This window comes from Pecten maximus, chromosome 18, assembly GCF_902652985.1.
Source record: "Pecten maximus chromosome 18, xPecMax1.1, whole genome shotgun sequence".
NCBI lineage: Eukaryota > Metazoa > Mollusca > Bivalvia > Pectinida > Pectinidae > Pecten > Pecten maximus.
In genome coordinates, this window is record NC_047032.1 from 28,338,176 (window position 1) to 28,357,023 (window position 18,848).

The window sequence follows — 18,848 nt, forward strand, 5'->3', positions numbered from 1 at the left end:
ATATCTATGTTCTTGTTTTACAAACTATAATAGAACTGCCATCTATGGTCATGAAATGTTTGATAATAAGGGGGACAACTGTGTTAAAATTTCTATGTGGTGGATACAAAAACAAGAGGCCCATGGGGCCTGTATCGCTCACCTGGTTGGATTAGACCAAATGTCAAAATAATGTTCATATTCAATTTGTTTTATTTGTAAATCTCTAACAATGCTATATATGGTTATAGTGTGGGAATCCGAACTGCTTTAAAGATTAATGAAGTCCAGACTCTCTTAGGTCTCAAAGACCTCAAGAATTGTTTTTAGAACATGCATGCATTCATCACTTTATGACTAGTAGCAATTTAAAGGAATTACCTCTATTTCCCATATTAGGCCCCGCTCCTTTGGCCCCTCGAGGGTCAGAGTCACCAATTATGCAAAATCTGTTCGCCTTACCCCAAGGATGTTTCTGACCAAATTGGGTTCAAATCCATTCATAACTTTATGACTAGTAGTGATTTAAAGGAATTACCTCTATTTCCCCTATTAGGCCCCGCTCCTTTGGCCCCTCGAGGGTCAGAGTCACCATTTATGCAAAATCTGTTCCCCTTCCCCCAAGGACATTTCTGACTAAATTTGGTTCAAATCCATTCATAACTTTATGACTAGTAGCGACTCAAAGGAATTACCTCTATTTCCCATATTGGGCCCCGCCCCTTTGGCCCCTCGAGGGTCAGAGTCACCATTTATGCAAAATCTGTTCCCCTTCCCCCCCAAGGACATTTCTGACTAAATTTGGTTCAAATCCATTCATAACTTTATGACTAGTAGCGATTTGAAGGAATTACCTCTATTTCCCCTATTGGGCCCAGCCCCTTTGGCCCCTCGGGGGTCAGAGTCACCATTTATGCAAAATCTGTTCCACTTCCCCCAAGGATGTTTCGGACCAAATTAGGTTCAAATCCATTCATAACTTTATGACTAGTAGCGATTTAAAGGAATTACCTCTATTTCCCATATTGGGCCCCGCTCCTTTGGCCCCTAGAGGGTCAGAGTCACCATTTATGCAAAATCTGTTCCCCTTCCCCCAAGGATGTTTCGGACCAAATTAGGTTCAAATCCATTCATAACTTTATGACTAGTAGCGATTTAAAGGAATTACCTCTATTTCCCATATTGGGCCCCACTCCTTTGGCCCCTCGGGGGTCAGAGTCACCATTTATGCAAAATCTGTTCCCCTTCCCCCAAGGACATTTCTGACTAAATTTGGTTCAAATCCATTCATAACTTTATGACTAGTAGCGATTCAAAGGAATTACCTCTATTTCCCCTATTGGGCCCAGCCCCTTTGGCCCCTCGGGGGTCAGAGCCACCATTTATGCAAAATCTGTTCCACTTCCCCCAAGGATGTTTCTGACCAAATTGGGTTCAAATCCATTCATAACTTAATGACTAGTAGCGATTTAAAGGAATTACCTCTATTTCCCCTATTGGGCCCCACTCCTTTGGCCCCTCGGGGGTCAGAGTCACCATTTATGCAAAATCTGTTCCCCTTCCCCCAAGGACATTTCTGACTAAATTTGGTTCAAATCCATTCATAACTTTATGACTAGTAGCGATTCAAAGGAATTACCTCTATTTCCCCTATTGGGCCCCGCCCCTTTGGCCCCTCGGGGGTCAGAGTCACCATTTATGCAAAATCTGTTCCCCTTCCCCCAAGGATGTTTCAGACCAAATTGGGTTCAAATCCATTCATAACTTTATGACTAGTAGTGATTTAAAGGAATTACCTCTATTTCCCCTATTGGGCCCAGCCCCTTTGGCCCCTCGGGGGTCAGAGTCACCATTTATGCAAAATCTGTTCCCCTTCCCCCAAGGATGTTTCTGACTAAATTGGGTTCAAATCCATTCATAACTTTATGACTAGTAGCGATTTAAAGGAATTACCTCTATTTCCTGTATTGGGCCCCGCCCCTTTGGCCCCTTGGGGGTCAGAGTCACCATTTATGCAAAATCTGTTCCCCTTCCCCCAAGGATGTTTCTGACTAAATTGGGTTCAAATCCATTCATAACTTTATGACTAGTAGCGATTTAAAGGAATTACCTCTATTTCCTGTATTGGGCCCCGCCCCTTTGGCCCCTTGGGGGTCAGAGTCACCATTTATGCAAAATCTGTTCCCCTTCTGCCAAGGATGTTTCTGGCCAAATTTGGTCAAAATCCAATAAGAACTTTTTGACTAGTAGCGATTTGAAGCAAATGTTGACGGACGACGGACGGACGGACGGACGACGGACGGACGACGGACGCTGCGCCATGACATAAGCTCACCGGACCTTTGGTCCAGGTGAGCTAAAAATTAATGTATATTTGGATAAAAGAATGAAAATTAGCCACACAAAATCACAAGCATACTGCACACTGATATATACAAAACACGTGGTTTAACATCTGACAGATGGTTAAAGACACTTCTGATGGCATTCTTAATTAAGATAATTAAGAACTCGTCCCAATATGATATAACAGAGAGATGCTAGTACCCCGGTAGTTAACATTTCGAAAAAAAAAAGTCTGAAGATACATGTATTTTCTTTGTTCAGTTGTTTTCGAATCGATCATTTACTAAGGGTAATTATCAACAGTAAATGACCTTTAAAATGTTTTTAGCACCCTGTACATTTAATACAATTTGGAAGGAAGACCCGATTTATGTCCATAATCACAACATGTTTCAAGCATCTTACCAAAACTGCTTCATCCAATTTCGACTTCTTTTGCCATTGAATGAGAAGTTTAGAAAACATCCATAAATTTGATCATTGCACATACACTCATGACTTGACTACAGAATTCTGTACAAATTCTGTGAGAATATTTTTTCAAGACTTATTTGCATTCGGTAAAGACTTGATAAGTTCATATTCTACGGCTTTTTCCAGAGCGGTGACCACACATTTACGAGATTCAGCACGGGTAGGATCATCTAAAATACTGAGTGCCATTAATATTTCCAGCAACTGTCCCTTCAACAAGCTTCGCAGCAATATCTTTATCAGCACACATCAAGTTCATAACAATGTAACAGCCTCGATGTTGGACTTCAACTGATTCCTCAACCAACAGACTTTGGAGTATCTCGTACCAGGAGTTTACCTGAAAATGTATTTCAACAAGAATTGCTATTAATGACAAACCAACAGCATTCTAAAGTTTGATCGTAATATTAGTATTGGAGGTTTACACATATTTTAGTTTTTGTCTGGTTTTAACAGGTATCATTTTTCAATAATTGAGTTAGACCGACATGTTCAATGTTCTGAAATAATTTTTCGGCAAAAACAATTTATGCATCCCTTACAATACAGAGGTAATGTTTGTTATGTTTGAACAAGGTTCTATTTTTCACTCTCCTGAGAATGGGATACCAATCCAAAAAGAGACATTGGAAATAAAATCAGTAGAGAAAATTATAGTATGTTTCATAATTTCAACCAAAACTCTTTTTGTTTAACAATGTATATATAAAATCAGAAATTTTAAACCATAACAAGAGGCCCAGGGGCCTTAACGGTCATCTGACTCTAAATTAAAACCCTTATATTATTGTAGTATGCATTCTCTGTAGCAAGTATATAGTGGCACTGTTGGCCATGGTGGCCATCTTGGATATCTGACCGACCCAATAAATGATAACACTTGGTCTGGACCATCTAAGGATAATTTCTGGTAAGTTAGAGCTGAATCCCACGGTGTGGAATTTGAGAAGAAGTTTGAAATAGGTGTTGTTCAGGAAAACCATGATTGCGCAATCATGTTACAAAATGGCCACCATTGCTGCCATGCCAAAGTTTTTACGAGGCCAAAAAAATAACAACACTTTGTTTGCCCTCCTTCCTTAACATCCTCACCAATTTCGAGCTCAATGGCACCAGTGGAACTGAAGAAGAAGTTTAAAATGTGTTTTTTAAGATGGCGGATATGGCGGACTGACCTAAAAAATAACAACACTTGGTCGGGATCATCTCAGGATTATTTCTGGCAAGTATCAGCCCAACAGCACTGGTGGAACTTGAGAAGAAGTTTAAAATGTGTTTTCAAAATGGCGGCTTTGGCGGCCATCTTGGATTTCGGACCGACCCGAAAAATAGCAACACTTGGTCATGATCATATCAGGATCATTTCAGGCAAGTTTCAGCTCAATAGCACAGGTGGAACTTGACGGCCATCTTGGATTTTGGACCGACCCGAAAAATAACAACACTTGGTCGGGATCATCTCAGGATCATTTCAGGCAAGTTTCAGCTCAATGGCACTGGTGGAACTTGAGAATAAGTTTAAAATGTGTTTTTCAAGATGGCGGCTATGGCGGCCATCTCGGATTTTGGACCGACCCGAAAAATAACAACACTTGGTCAGGATCATATCAGGATCATTTCAGGCAAGTTTCAGCTCAATGGCACCAGTGGAACTTGAGAAGAAGTTTAAAATGTGTTTTTCAAGATGGCGGCTATGGCGGCCATCTTGGATTTTGGACCGACCCGAAAAATACCAACACTTGGTCGGGATCATCTCAGGATCATTTCAGGCAAGTTTCAGCTCAATGGCACTGGTGGAACTTGAGAAGAAGTTTAAAATGTGTTTTTCAAGATGGCGGCTATGGCGGCCATCTTGGATTTCGGACCGACCCAAAAAATAACAACACTTGGTCGGGATCATCTCAGGATTATTTCTGGCAAGTTTCAGCCCAACAGCACTGGTGGAACTTGAGAAGAAGTTTAAAATGTGTTTTCAAAATGGCGGCTATGGCGGCCATCTTGGATTTTGGACCGACCCGAAAAATAACAACACTTGGTCGGGATCATCTCAGGATCATTTCAGGCAAGTTTCAGCTCAATGGCACTGGTGGAACTTGAGAAGAAGTTTAAAATGTGTTTTTCAAGATGGCGGCTATGGCGGCCATCTTGGATTTCGGACCGACCCAAAAAATAACAACACTTGGTCGGGATCATCTCAGGATTATTTCTGGCAAGTTTCAGCCCAACAGCACTGGTGGAACTTGAGAAGAAGTTTAAAATGTGTTTTCAAAATGGCGGCTATGGCGGCCATCTTGGATTTCGGAACGACCCGAAAAATAACAACACTTGGTCGGGATCATTTCAGGAAAGTTTCAGCTCAATAGCACTGGTGGAACTGGGGAAGAAGTTTAAAATGTGTTTTTTAAGATGGCGGCTATGGCGGCCATCTTGGATTTCGGACCGACCCAAAAAATAACAACACTTGGTCAGGATTATATCAGGATCATTTCAGGCAAGTTTCAACTCAATGGCACCAGTGGAACTTGAGAAGAAGTTTAAAATGTGTTTTTCAAGATGGCGGCTATGGCGGCCATCTTGGATTTTGGACCGACCCGAAAAATAACAACACTTGGTCGGCATCATATCAGGATCATTTCAGGCAAATTTCAGCCCAATAGCACTGGTGGAACTTGAGAAGAAGTTTAAAATGTGTTTTTCAAGATGGCGGCTATAGCGGCCATCTTGGATTTTGGACCGACCCGAAAAATAACAACACTTGGTCGGCATCATATCAGGATCATTTCAGGCAAGTTGCAGCTCAATAGCATTGGTTGAACTTGAGAAGAAGTTTAAAATGTGTTTTTCAAGATGGCGGCTATGGCGGCCATCTTGGATTTCGGACTGACCCGAAAAATAACAACACTTTGTCCGGATCATATCAGGATCATTTCAGGCAAGTTTCAGCTCAATAGCACTGGTGGAACTTGAGAAGAAGTTTAAAATGTGTTTTTCAAGATGGCAGCTATGGCGGCCATCTTGGATTTCGGACCAACCCGAAAAATAACAACACTTGGTCGGCATCATATCAGGATCATTTCAGGCAAATTTCAGCCCAATAGCACTGGTGGAACTTGAGAAGAAGTTTAAAATGTGTTTTTCAAGATGGCGGCTATAGCGGCCATCTTGGATTTTGGACCGACCCGAAAAATAACAACACTTGGTCGGCATCATATCAGGATCATTTCAGGCAAGTTGCAGCTCAATAGCATTGGTTGAACTTGAGAAGAAGTTTAAAATGTGTTTTTCAAGATGGCGGCTATGGCGGCCATCTTGGATTTCGGACTGACCCGAAAAATAACAACACTTGGTCAGGATCATATCAGGATCATTTCAGGCAAGTTACAGCCCAACAGCACAGGTGGAACTTGAGAAGAAGTTTAAAATGTGTTTTTCAAGATGGCGGCTATGAAGGCCATCTTGGATTTCGAATCGGCCCGAAAAATAACAACACTTGGTGGGGATCATCTCAGGATAATTTCTGGCAAGTTTCAGTCCAACAGCACTGGTGGAACTTGAGAAGAAGTTTAAAATGTGTTTTTTCAAGATGGCGGCTATGGCGGCCATCTTGGATTTCGGACCGACCCAAAAAATAACAACACTTGGTTGGGATCATCTCAGGATCATTTCTGGCAAGTTTCAGCTCAATGGCACTGGTGGAACTTGAGAAGAAGTTTAAAATGTGTTTTTCAAGATGGCGGCTATGGCGGCCATCTTGGATTTCGAATCGGCCCGAAAAATAACAACACTTGGTGGGGATCATCTCAGGATAATTTCTGGCAAGTTTCAGCCCAACAGCACTGGTGGAACTTGAGAAGAAGTTTAAAATGTGTTTTTTCAAGATGGCGGCTATGTCGGCCATCTTGGATTTCGGACCGACCCGAAAAATTACAACACTTGGTTGGGATCATATCAGGATCATTTCAGGCAAGTTTCAGCTCAATAGCACTGGTGGAACTTGAGAAGAAGTTTAAAATGTGTTTTTCAAGATGGCGGCTATGTCGGCCATCTTGGATTTCGAATCAGCCCGAAAAATAACAACACTTGGTGGGGATCATCTCAGGATCATTTCTGGCAAGTTTCAGCTCAATAGCACTGGTGGAACTTGAGAAGAAGTTTAAAATGTGTTTTTCAAGATGGCGGCCACAGCAGCCATCTTGGATTTCGGACAGACCCGAAAAGTAACAACACTTTGTCGGGATCATATCAGTATCATTTCCGGCAAGTTTCAGCTCAATAGCACTGGTGGAACGTGAGAAGAAGTTTAAAATGTGTTTTCAAAATGGCGGCTATGGTGGCCATTTTGGATTTCGGACCGACCCGAAAAATAACAACACTTGGTCAGGACCATCTCAGGATCATTTCTGGCAAGTTTCAGCTTAATCCCACTGGTGGAACTTGAGAAGAAGATTGAAATGTGAAAAGTTTACGCACGGCGGACGGCGGACGGCGCACGACGACGGACGAAACATGATGGCTATAGGTCATCCTGACCCTTCGGGTCAGATGACCTAAAAAAAGGAAGTTAAGGTCGCCTCATTGTCAGAAACCCACGATTGATTGCACTAAGCCATGATGCTTCCTCTATTTCTCCTCAGCTCTTAGTAATTGTTACTTTAAATTGAGCCCTATATCTTCAATATTTCAACCACTTCCTCCTGCACTCAATATAAAAGGACAGATTGATATCTCGGTCCTATACAACTACCAGCTTACATCACGTAAGGGGGAGCTGAGGAAGAACGTACCTGTAGAACTCTTTTACAGACAATTGGAGGAGCGTACCTGTACAACCCTTTTACAGACAATTGGAGGAGCGTACCTGTACAACCCTTTTACAGACAATTGGAGGAACGTACCTGTACAACCCTTTTACAGACAATTGGAGGAGCGTACCTGTACAACCCTTTTACAGACAATTGGAGGAGCGTACCTGTACAACCCTTTTACAGACAATTGGAAGAGCGTACCTGTAGAACCCTTTTACAGACAATTGGAGGAGCGTACCTGTACAACCCTTTTACAGACAATTGGAGGAGCGTACCTGTACAACCCTTTTACAGACAATTGGAGGAGCGTACCTGTACAACCCTTTTACAGACAATTGGAAGAGCGTACCTGTAGAACCCTTTTACAGACAATTGGAGGAGCGTACCTGTACAACCCTTTTACAGACAATTGGAGGAGCGTACCTGTACAACCCTTTTACAGACAATTGGAGGAGCGTACCTGTACAACCCTTTTACAGACAATTGGTGGAACGTACCTGTACAACCCTTTTACAGACAATTGGAGGAACGTACCTGTACAACCCTTTTACAGACAATTGGAGGAGCGTACCTGTACAACCCTTTTACAGACAATTGGAGGAACGTACCTGTACAACCCTTTTACAGACAATTGGAGAACGTACCTGTACAACCCTTTTACAGACAATTGGAGGAACGTACCTGTACAACCCTTTTACAGACAATTGGAGGAGCGTACCTGTACAACCCTTTTACAGACAATTGGAGGAGCGTACCTGTACAACCCTTTTACAGACAATTGGAGGAGCGTACCTGTACAACCCTTTTACAGACAATTGGAGGAATGACCTGTACAACCCATTTACAGACAATTGGAGGAGCGTACCTGTACAACCCTTTTACAGACAATTGGAGGAACGTACCTGTACAACCCTTTTACAGACAATTTGAGGAGCGTACCTGTACAACCCTTTTACAGACAATTGGAGGAACGTACCTGTACAACCCTTTTACAGACAATTGGACTGTGTGTGAGTATGGCTAGTGCTCCTGATGCAGCCTTCACAACATGTGGGTCTTCCTCAGCACAATACAGCGTCATCAGCTTGGTCCGATCATTCTCCATCTCGTACATCTTCACTACCTGTGTAAAGTACAACTTTATAAGTCACTACCTGTGTAAAGTACAACTTTATAAGTCACTACCTGTGTACAGTACAACTTTATAGGTCACTACCTGTATACAGTACAACTTTATAAGTCACTACCTGTGTACAGTACAACTTTATAAGTCACTACCTGTATACAGTACAACTTTATAGGTCACTACCTGTGTACAGTACAACTTTATAGGTCACTATCTGTATACAGTACAACTTTATAAGTCACTACCTGTATACAGTACAACTTTATAAGTCACTACCTGTATACAGTACAACTTTATAAGCCACTACCTGTATACAGTACAACATTATAGGTCACTACCTGTAGACAGTTCAACTTTATAAGTCACTACCTGTATACAGTACAACTTTATAAGTCACTACCTGTATACAGTACAACTTTATAAGTCACTACCTGTATACAGTACAACTTTATAAGTCACTACCTGTGTAAAGTACAACTTTATAGGTCACTACCTGTATACAGTACAACTTTATAAGTCACTACCTGTGTAAAGTACAACTTTATAAGTCACTACCTGTGTACAGTACAACTTTATAAGTCACTACCTGTATACAGTACAACTTTATAAGTCACTACCTGTATACAGTACAACTTTATAGGTCACTACCTGTATACAGTTCAACTTTATAAGTCACTACCTGTATACAGTACAACTTTATAAGTCACTACCTGTATACAGTACAACTTTATAAGTCACTACCTGTATACAGTACAACTTTATAAGTCACTACCTGTGTACAGTACAACTTTATAAGTCACTACCTGTATACAGTACAACTTTATAAGTCACTACCTGTATACAGTACAACTTTATAAGTCACTACCTGTGTACAGTACAACTTTATAAGTCACTACCTGTGTACAGTACAACTTTATAAGTCACTACCTGTGTACAGTACAACTTTATAAGTCACTACCTGTGTACAGTACAACTTTATAAGTCACTACCTGTGTACAGTACAACTTTATGAGTCACTACCTGTGTACAGTACAACTTTATAAGTCACTACCTGTATACAGTACAACTTTATGAGTCACTACCTGTGTACAGTACAACTTTATAAGTCACTACCTGTATACAGTACAACTTTATAAGTCACTACCTGTGTACAGTACAACTTTATAAGTCACTACCTGTATACAGTACAACTTTATAAGTCACTACCTGTGTACAGTACAACTTTATAAGTCACTACCTGTGTACAGTACAACTTTATAAGTCACTACCTGTATACAGTACAACTTTATAAGTCATTACCTGTATACAGTACAACTTTATAAGTCACTACCTGTGTACAGTACAACTTTATAAGTCACTACCTGTGTACAGTACAACTTTATAGGTCACTACCTGAGTACAGTACAACTTTATAGGTCACTACCTGTGTACAGTACAACTTTATAAGTCACTACCTGTATACAGTACAACTTTATAAGTCATTACCTGTATACAGTACAACTTTATAAGTCACTACCTGTATACAGTACAACTTTATAAGTCACTACCTGTATACAGTACAACTTTATAGGTCACTACCTGTGTACAGTACAACTTTATAAGTCACTACCTGTGTACTGTACTGCTATTTAACTGTGTATAGTATTTCATAAATGAACAACTCTTGTCCTACTGGTCCAACCTTTTGTACCGCGATAAACAAAAACAGACCAGTTGTTTATTAAAACTTTGACTTACCTCCTCGTTCATAACCAAATTACACATGCATTCAGTAGATGCCCGTGACAACATTTCATGTTCCTCTGTCATGTAGTTCTCAATCATGGAAACACCTTTCTCCGCAACAATACGCTTCCTGGAAAGAAAAATGGGGTTGATTTAACAAAATGTTAAACAAGATAGATCAATAGTTGTCTCCCTTTGTTTTAAATTAACAGCATTTTATTTCAAAAACCTCACACAGTTGTTCTTTTTACATCTAATTTGACAAAGATTCCTCTCCCAATTATATATTGCAAGCATTTTCTCCCATACTTCTTAGAGGAATCTCTGTTTTGGAAGGGAAAAAGAGAGCAAGCGCCATGATGCACAGGTGGGGGTTGCATGAGGGAGCCATTTTTTATATATATAAATATGCTTTCTTTAAAGTGGCTCTTGATACAAGGTGGCGTTTTTTGGCCCCCTCGCACACAACAGTTATACAAACTTAATATTATTTTGTATTAGTTCAGATAAATACAAAACAAATGCAAGTTGTATTCTTTGTAAGGGGCTTATTACATGATTTGTAAAATGTATGTTATATGTTATGTCGTTTAGATAAAACGGTCCTTTTCAATCAAAACTTGAAGTATTGCTTATTTTTTACTATAATTGTACTATTAAATAGCTTGCTACTGGTCTGTCTGAGGAAACCATTCAACATAAATATAGAAATTATATATAAACGTATGGTTATATTTCTATAAATAATTCTAGAAACACCAAATTTGAAATGAAAAGTTTGAGTTTAACTCCCATCTGTAACTCTCTACATGATGTCAAGTTGAGTAAACATGTTACACAGACTCGACACAGCCAAATCCTGCACTGTATGTCACAAAAATTCAATTAAATACTGTAGGTCGCAGAAATTCAATTAAATAATGTAGGTCACAGAAATTCAATTAAATAATGTAGGTCACAGAAATTCAATTAAATATTGTACCGGGTAGGTCACAGAAATTCAATTAAATAATGTAGGTCACAGAAATTCAATTAAATAATGTAGGTCACAGAAATTCAATTAAATAATGTAGGTCACAGAAATTCTATTAAATACTGTAGGTTACAGAAATTCAATTAAATAAATAAATGTTGGTCACAGAAATTACATTAAATACTGTAGGTCACAGAAATTCAATTAAATACTGTAGGTCAGTCACAGAAAATTCAATTAAGTTCTGCATCCACACGGCCTTGATAAGTTAACGCTCATCTTTAAGGGATTCAATGATGGACCTTTACTACTGATACATGCATATACTGACCTGAGAGAGTCGCTGATTGAGGAAAGGTTTGTGAGTGCCATCAGACCCTCAAAGTTTTGTAGAGCAGTATTGTCAATGTGGAGGAGATTCAACATAGGCCTTACCAGCTCATACATCTGTGGAATTGAAAGTTTTACAAAAACACAATATACTTTGGAATAATCTAATGAAAGGAATTAAAACCAAAACAGACCATCTTGGCACTGAACTTATGAGTTTCTATATTTAGAATTCACCTAACCAATCATTAAGTTTCCGCCTAATTATATAATACAAGGTTACATTGAAAGCAAATAGCTCTGAATTAAACACTTCAAGTCTCAAATGAGATATCAACACTGTTAAGTGTCTGATATCTACCTAAAACGCCACAAACACATCCTGGGAAATATCTGTTTTGCCAACAACTATATTAGGAGATTTAATTGTAAGCTTCATTTTTTCCTAATGAAGACAGAAATATCTGTGAGCTTACCCGTTGTCCTGGAAACGTTGTTTCTGGGTTCATTGTTATGGTGATTTTAGCGAGGGCCTGTGCTGCCAGGGGCTGGCCTTTGTCTGTATTGTTATCCATGGCCAGACCCATTAATGCCTGTACATTAAACATGATCAGGAAATAATGAACTGATTATCGTAACACGTAATTACACGTAATTACATGTGTCAATATCTTAGAATTCTACATGGGTACTTTAGATATATTTGAAGAGACTAATAAATCTTAAAGTTCTGAATAATTAGGCAATTATTAGGCAATAGGTGCGAGAAATGCAGAAATTATTGAATTGTATATATATGCAGATGCATTATAAGCACATCTGTCATTGAAACGCTAAAAATATACTTAAACACATAACCTAAAATTGATTTTGTTCTAATTCCAGAAAGATTTTTATCCCAAAACCTGCAGTAGGCTCTACTACCTTTGATATGTGTATGACTGAGGTTTGCTTGGTCTAGCTATGATACTCTCTCAGATATAGACTTAAACTCAAAACCTTAACATTGATTTTCTTCTAAGTCCAGAAATTTTATGTTTTTAGCCCCAAAAAACAAAAATCGTAGAAATGCTAGTAAAGAGTGTAATGCATTCAGCTGTACATCCCAACGTACACCTACAACCAAAGTTTGATTGCTCTAGCTTTTATAGTTTGTCAGAAACAGCCTAATACCCAAGAGCTTAATGCAAAACCTTAACTGTGATTTTTTTTAGCTTAATGCAAAACCTTAACTGTGATTTTTTTCCAAAGTCCAGAAATTTGAGATTTTTATCCCAAATATGCAGAAATCCATGAAATATTTTAGTGTAGTATGCGCTACTACCCATGTTTTATCTATGATTGAAGTTTTGTTGGTCTATTTTTGTCAGAAACAAGCTTAATGCAAAACCTTAACAATGTCGACGCTACCAGCGTCAGAAACCATCTATGTGACAGAGTCATTTAGGATAATCCTTAAAATATTTCCTACCTTGGCTCCTCCCTGTGCGACAACTAAGCCCCTCAACTCTTCCTCATTTGTCAGTGCCAAGAATATCCTGAAAGAAAACAAAGATTGTGACAGTTCTGTTACTCATGTATGTACTCTGAACCTGCTAACTCCTTATTGATGAGCACCTTACTGTAGTTGTAGTTAATTATCAGACATCAATTATCACAGACTAACATTTTACAACATAAAACCGGATATAATGTATGTATACATAACAAAAGCATTCAATGTTAATTGTGAATTGTGTCTTCATTAAGCAATTGTAATAGAAAAGAGAAATACTTAGTTTTGTGTGTCAAACTACCGACGACCTCATACTCTCAAAGCATACAATCCTTACCACTAGGCTGAAGACAAATCCCCACTAGCCTCCGCTAGTCAGGCGACTCTATGATACCACTTTTACACTACTCCTTGTTACCGATGACAACCACATCCCTGGATCTACTGATTCAACAAAGGACCTTAATCTCCTATAATAGCTAAACATTAGAAGTGGCTAACCGCACACACTATAGGACCAAACATTTATGGAGGAAGCCTTGTTACCTGGATAGCTGTTCCCGTGTGTTTTTACTTTCAGCATTACTGAGGGCGACCAAGGCTGTTACCACACCCGAATTTGCCAAAGTCATCACACGCTTCTTCACGAATTCTGGCTTGTCCTGAAATATACACCCTCAAAAATCTACACACATTCTGGTATGTTGTGAAATATACATCATCGAAATCTACACAAATTCTGGCTTGTCGTGAAATATACATCATCAAAATCTACACACATTCTGGCTTGTCGTGAAATAAACATCATCAAAATCTACACAAATTCTGGCTTGTCATGAAATATACTTCACCAAAATCTACACACCTTCTGGCTTGTCGTGAAATAAACGTCATCAAAATCTACATCTTCCTAAACCTACAGTATTTACAATGTCCTACAATAAAACACTTAGCCTCTGAGTTAAAGCCAAGAATGGGCTAATCACAGAATAGCAATACGAATAGGTACAATGTAGGTTTAGTAAATAAGAATGGACCTTTTAGATCATACAGTATCCTACAATTGCTTCAGGGGCACAATCCTGTAAATCACTTATGTTTAGCATGGGATTTATTTCACATTAATGCACAAGTTTGACGAGAAATTCAAATCCTTCGCGATTATTTGTACGAAAATAGGACATTTGGATGGCAACCAAGCTATCAGTTTGATTTACTGATATAGAAGCATTACAGAGACCATGACTGTAATAGTTCATCATTCCTGATTTTAAAGGCATTCCTAAATCAGCACTCACAAATCTTATATAGCTGAATATGTCTGAAGTGTCATATGATTGACTGAGCGAGGTCCAGCTCCCTGCCATGTTGGGATTGGGTCATACAGATGACTCTGCTGGATTTAAAAGCTTCATTACCACTACAAACTGGAGCTAATTATTGATTGATATATTTCGTGAAATTTTGACATTTATCCTGAGTTTGTCTTTGCTAACCTTTTCATGTTCCTCAGGCACATGCTGTTTAGCATATTTGGCCAGCTCAACCATTTCTGGGACAATTTCTTTCTGGTCGTAGCTGTTTGTGATATTCACAAATACTGTTGAGGCTGGGTACAGAATATTCTTCTCTGCTTTCTGGAAAGGAGAAATTAAAAGTATGATTCTAAATGCAGCAAAATGACTAAGGATACTACTTTTGTCAGCTGATAGTCAGATACAAAATTATAAAAGTAAGGAGTTTTTATCAGTTATACCAAATGTTGAAAGTAGAAAGTTTTTCTTGTGGAAAATACAATTTACCGGTAAAAGAAACCATAATTTTACCTACTAATTAATTCCTAATGTGAAGGTGGAGATTATGAAAATGGTCATCATTTGACTACTAACTTAATTTTCATTATGCAGTGTTTTTCGTAAAATTTGTAAAATGAGCCACAATGAATACATTTTCGAATTTACTCCTAAAAATTCCTGATCTTCAATGTAACTGTTGTATGTTTTTTTGTAGGGGAATAATAAACCACAACTTACTGCTGTCACATCTATAAGTGACTTTAAGGCACTGACATCGTTGACAAGATCTTCCTTCACTTCAGCATCCAGTGTGAGGAAAGCCAAACCCTCTGTTGCCCAACGTCGCAAATCTACGTCCTTTGAGGGATTATTCAAAAATCTACAAAGAAAATATTTGCATTCATGATTTCATCATAAAATATTGCATAATGTAAACTATTAATTCTAAATAAGAATCAGGGAACTGGCCCAACTGGAAACTTGTCGGGTAGTGAACCTGAAAGATGGACGGGCGACAGGCGATGGACACCATGGCATACAAGTTAAGTTCATTTGCCTTTTGGACAAGTGAGCTCAAAAGTACAAAATAATAAAGAATGTGTTTGTGTTTTTCAATATATGTACAGCTGTGATATGCACAGATATCCTAAGATCAAAATCATCAATTATAACTTACAAAATGGCCATTACGATTTTAAATATCCTCTCAGCAGAACAATCAACTGTCTATCAGATGAGCTTACCGTCGGCAGGACTTTGCCATTGCGAGAGTCGAACCCTCAGCCATGGGCTTATTGCTGGCATCTGACCCTCCTGATGTCCCAAGTTTACACAAACCCTATAAAACAATAGATAAATATAATAAATAATTAATGGTACATGTTAAAATGTAAACAGTATTACCAAAACTGTTCTACAGACGGTATTACCACAGCTCTTATACAGATGGTACAGATACACATTTCAGCTTCTCTCGATTCTCTTCTTGGGTGTAATCTCCTTTACATATGATCAATCAAATCTTATACATTTGTATACATAATACCTTATTTTGATTATGAGATGAAATTTAATAATGTTTGTATTTTAATTAAAATTATATTTCTTTTTGTGAAATGGAGATTAATTCAAAATCTAAGTTTAAAACATGTCATAAGTTGATTAAGAAATTTGATTTTCCAATTTGACTGCACAGCAATGCAGTCACCACTTCACTCACCACTAAGGCGCGCACTTTGATGGAGTCTTCAGCAGTCTGATACAATTTCTTCAGAATGGGAACCGCACCGGCGAGGAGACTGTTACATCGCTTCTGCTTTTGTGCCGAATGGACAATAGCCTCGACGGCAATTTGCTGTAAATTTTTACAATAAGAAAGGGAAAGTCAAAACAATATTACAGATAAACCTATCAGGGGTCATCAGACGCAAAAAGTTTCTTTTCTACAATGTGTCCGATATCAGGCCTTTTTTCACTTGTAAAATCCAACTAAGAATTTGTTTCCATTAGGATAGTTTTGGTAAGCAGTGTTGTTTTCCATTAGGGTAGTTTTGGTAAGCAGTGTTGTTTTCCATTAGGGTAGTTTTGGTACCGTAAGCAGTGTTGTTTTCCATTAGGGTAGTTTTGGTACCGTAAGCAGTGTTGTTTTCCATTAGGGTAGTTTTGGTACCATAAGCAGTGTTGTTTTCCTATTAGGGTAGTTTTGGTACCGTAAGCAGTGTTGTTTTCCATTAGGGGTAGTTTTGGTACCGTAAGCAGTGTTGTTTCCTATTAGGGTAGTTTTGGTACCGTAAGCAGTGTTGTTTTCCATTAGGGTAGTTTTGGTACCGTAAGCAGTGTTGTTTCCTATTAGGGTAGTTTTGGTACCGTAAGCAGTGTTGTTTTCCATTAGGGTAGTTTTGGTACCGTAACGGTGTTGTTTTCCATTAGGGTAGTTTTGGTACCGTAAGCAGTGTTGTTTTCCATTAGGGTAGTTTTGGTAAGCAGTGTTGTTTTCCATTAGGGTAGTTTTGGTAAGCAGTGTTGTTTCATTAGGGTAGTTTTGGTACCGTAAGCAGTGTTGTTTTCCATTAGGGTAGTTTTGGGGTAGGCAGTGTTGTTTTCCATTAGGGTAGTTTTGGGGTAAGCAGTGTTGTTTTCCATTAGGGTAGTTTTGGTAAGCAGTGGGTACCTTTTTGTCAGCATAGTCATCAAAATCCTTTCAAGCCAATTAATTTGAGCTAATTTCACAATTTGTCAGCCATTTTGTTTCTGAATATTTTTAAAATTCAATATTCCCAATTAGAGATGAAGGGGAACCTACTTATAAAATTCAACTGGGGACTATAAAGCACTTCCAAAGAATTAGTGATAACAACTTTCAACCTGTCAAGATTTAATATAGCCACCTGTAACCTTCATTTATTTTACAATAATTGCGAAACCAATGACAACAACTTATATTAGTCACTCTTGTTGGCCCAAATGGAAGCTTGTGAGGGTCATACTATGGGAAGAAATGAGAGTACCTGCTGGGTGGGAAAACCCATGAGGTTGGGCAGGTCAGTTTCGAAAATCAATATGCATATCTAGGGACTATGGGGAATCTACATATACTGTATACAATATAAAAAGTTTGAGAAAAATCCATACAGTACTTTCTGAGAAATAGCGGTATAAAGATGTCGCACCATGCCATAAAAAAGTTAACATATAAAATAATTGATTAGATAAAGGCCCCTTTTCATCCTTTCTGAACTGTACAGATTAATCAGCTTTTCAAAAGGTCGAATTTATAAAACGCAATTCTAATTAAAAAGGGAAATCCAGCTATTTTGTTAGGTACACAATATTTGGTGTTTTCAGTCAATTCCACAACTTTTTTTAACGAGTGATTTATAAGAGTAATGCATAACCTTAACTGAACCTACCTGGTGGAGAACATTGTTGCTGTCCGCTAAGGCAAACATGATTTTGGTGACTCCTTCAAACCCCAGGATCATGCTGCCTACCTCGTACGGGCCCTGTTGATGAAAACAGATACCATAATCAATTGGCATATCTCCTCTATCAAAAGGATTCTCTGCATTGCCTGACCATACAAATAATATAAAACATCACCTAAAGGCGATAAACTGATGTTGTGCAGTAGATCTGTAGACCACTTTATTTACTAGTAACAATATTGGTTTGGTTTGGTTTTGTTTAACGTCCTATTAACAGCCAGGGTCATTAGTAACAATATAGGTAGTTCTCTACTGGTGTAGTTTATATATAAATGACATGCTGTAATTGTACTGTGTGAAATACACATACAAATCAAAGAACCACAGGTAAAACCTTTTTGAAATACATGTACCTGTATCAAATTACCTGTAATAAAATACCAAATTACCTGTAGTAAAATATCAAATTATCTGTAATAAAATTCCAATTCTACCATGTTTGCTATGCAACGCCAGTTTTGATTGGTTTAAAACCATGTATTATTTTCCAATAATACACGCTCGTGCCAATAATACATGCTCGTGAGTCACGGCTGTTACAATTTTATATATCTAAAATTCACCCGTTTCATAAAAGGTTACTATAGCCGAGTGGGCTAATGGGTTAGTCTTTCAATACATTTTTATCACGACGAGAGTTCGAATCCTATGGAGGCCCCCCCTCTTTTTTTCTTTTTCTTTTTTTTTTAATTTTCAAAATCAATGCCATATGATAGATGCTTTTGATCGTAGTACTGTATTGCCTGTATATTTCATCAACAAACAATGCAATACTCAAGAAATAAATTACAAGGTTTTCTCGGGGTTTCTTT

At 38.4% G+C, this 18,848-nt stretch overlaps 1 protein-coding gene across 1 annotated transcript in view; it reads right to left on the reverse strand.

Moving 5' to 3' along the window:
- Positions 1 to 2,682: 2,682 nt before the first annotated feature.
- The window catches only part of LOC117316716 (protein unc-45 homolog A-like), a 47,863-nt gene continuing 31,697 nt past the window's right edge, over positions 2,683 to 18,848 (reverse strand). Inside the window, 13 exon segments of the mRNA XM_033871471.1 lie at positions 2,683 to 3,009; positions 3,011 to 3,139; positions 8,584 to 8,730; positions 10,471 to 10,588; positions 11,763 to 11,878; positions 12,238 to 12,354; positions 13,233 to 13,299; positions 13,803 to 13,918; positions 14,753 to 14,893; positions 15,290 to 15,431; positions 15,796 to 15,890; positions 16,272 to 16,406; positions 17,962 to 18,054. Coding sequence (XP_033727362.1) covers positions 2,866 to 3,009; positions 3,011 to 3,139; positions 8,584 to 8,730; positions 10,471 to 10,588; positions 11,763 to 11,878; positions 12,238 to 12,354; positions 13,233 to 13,299; positions 13,803 to 13,918; positions 14,753 to 14,893; positions 15,290 to 15,431; positions 15,796 to 15,890; positions 16,272 to 16,406; positions 17,962 to 18,054 — 1,560 coding nt within the window. The 3' untranslated portion in view covers positions 2,683 to 2,865.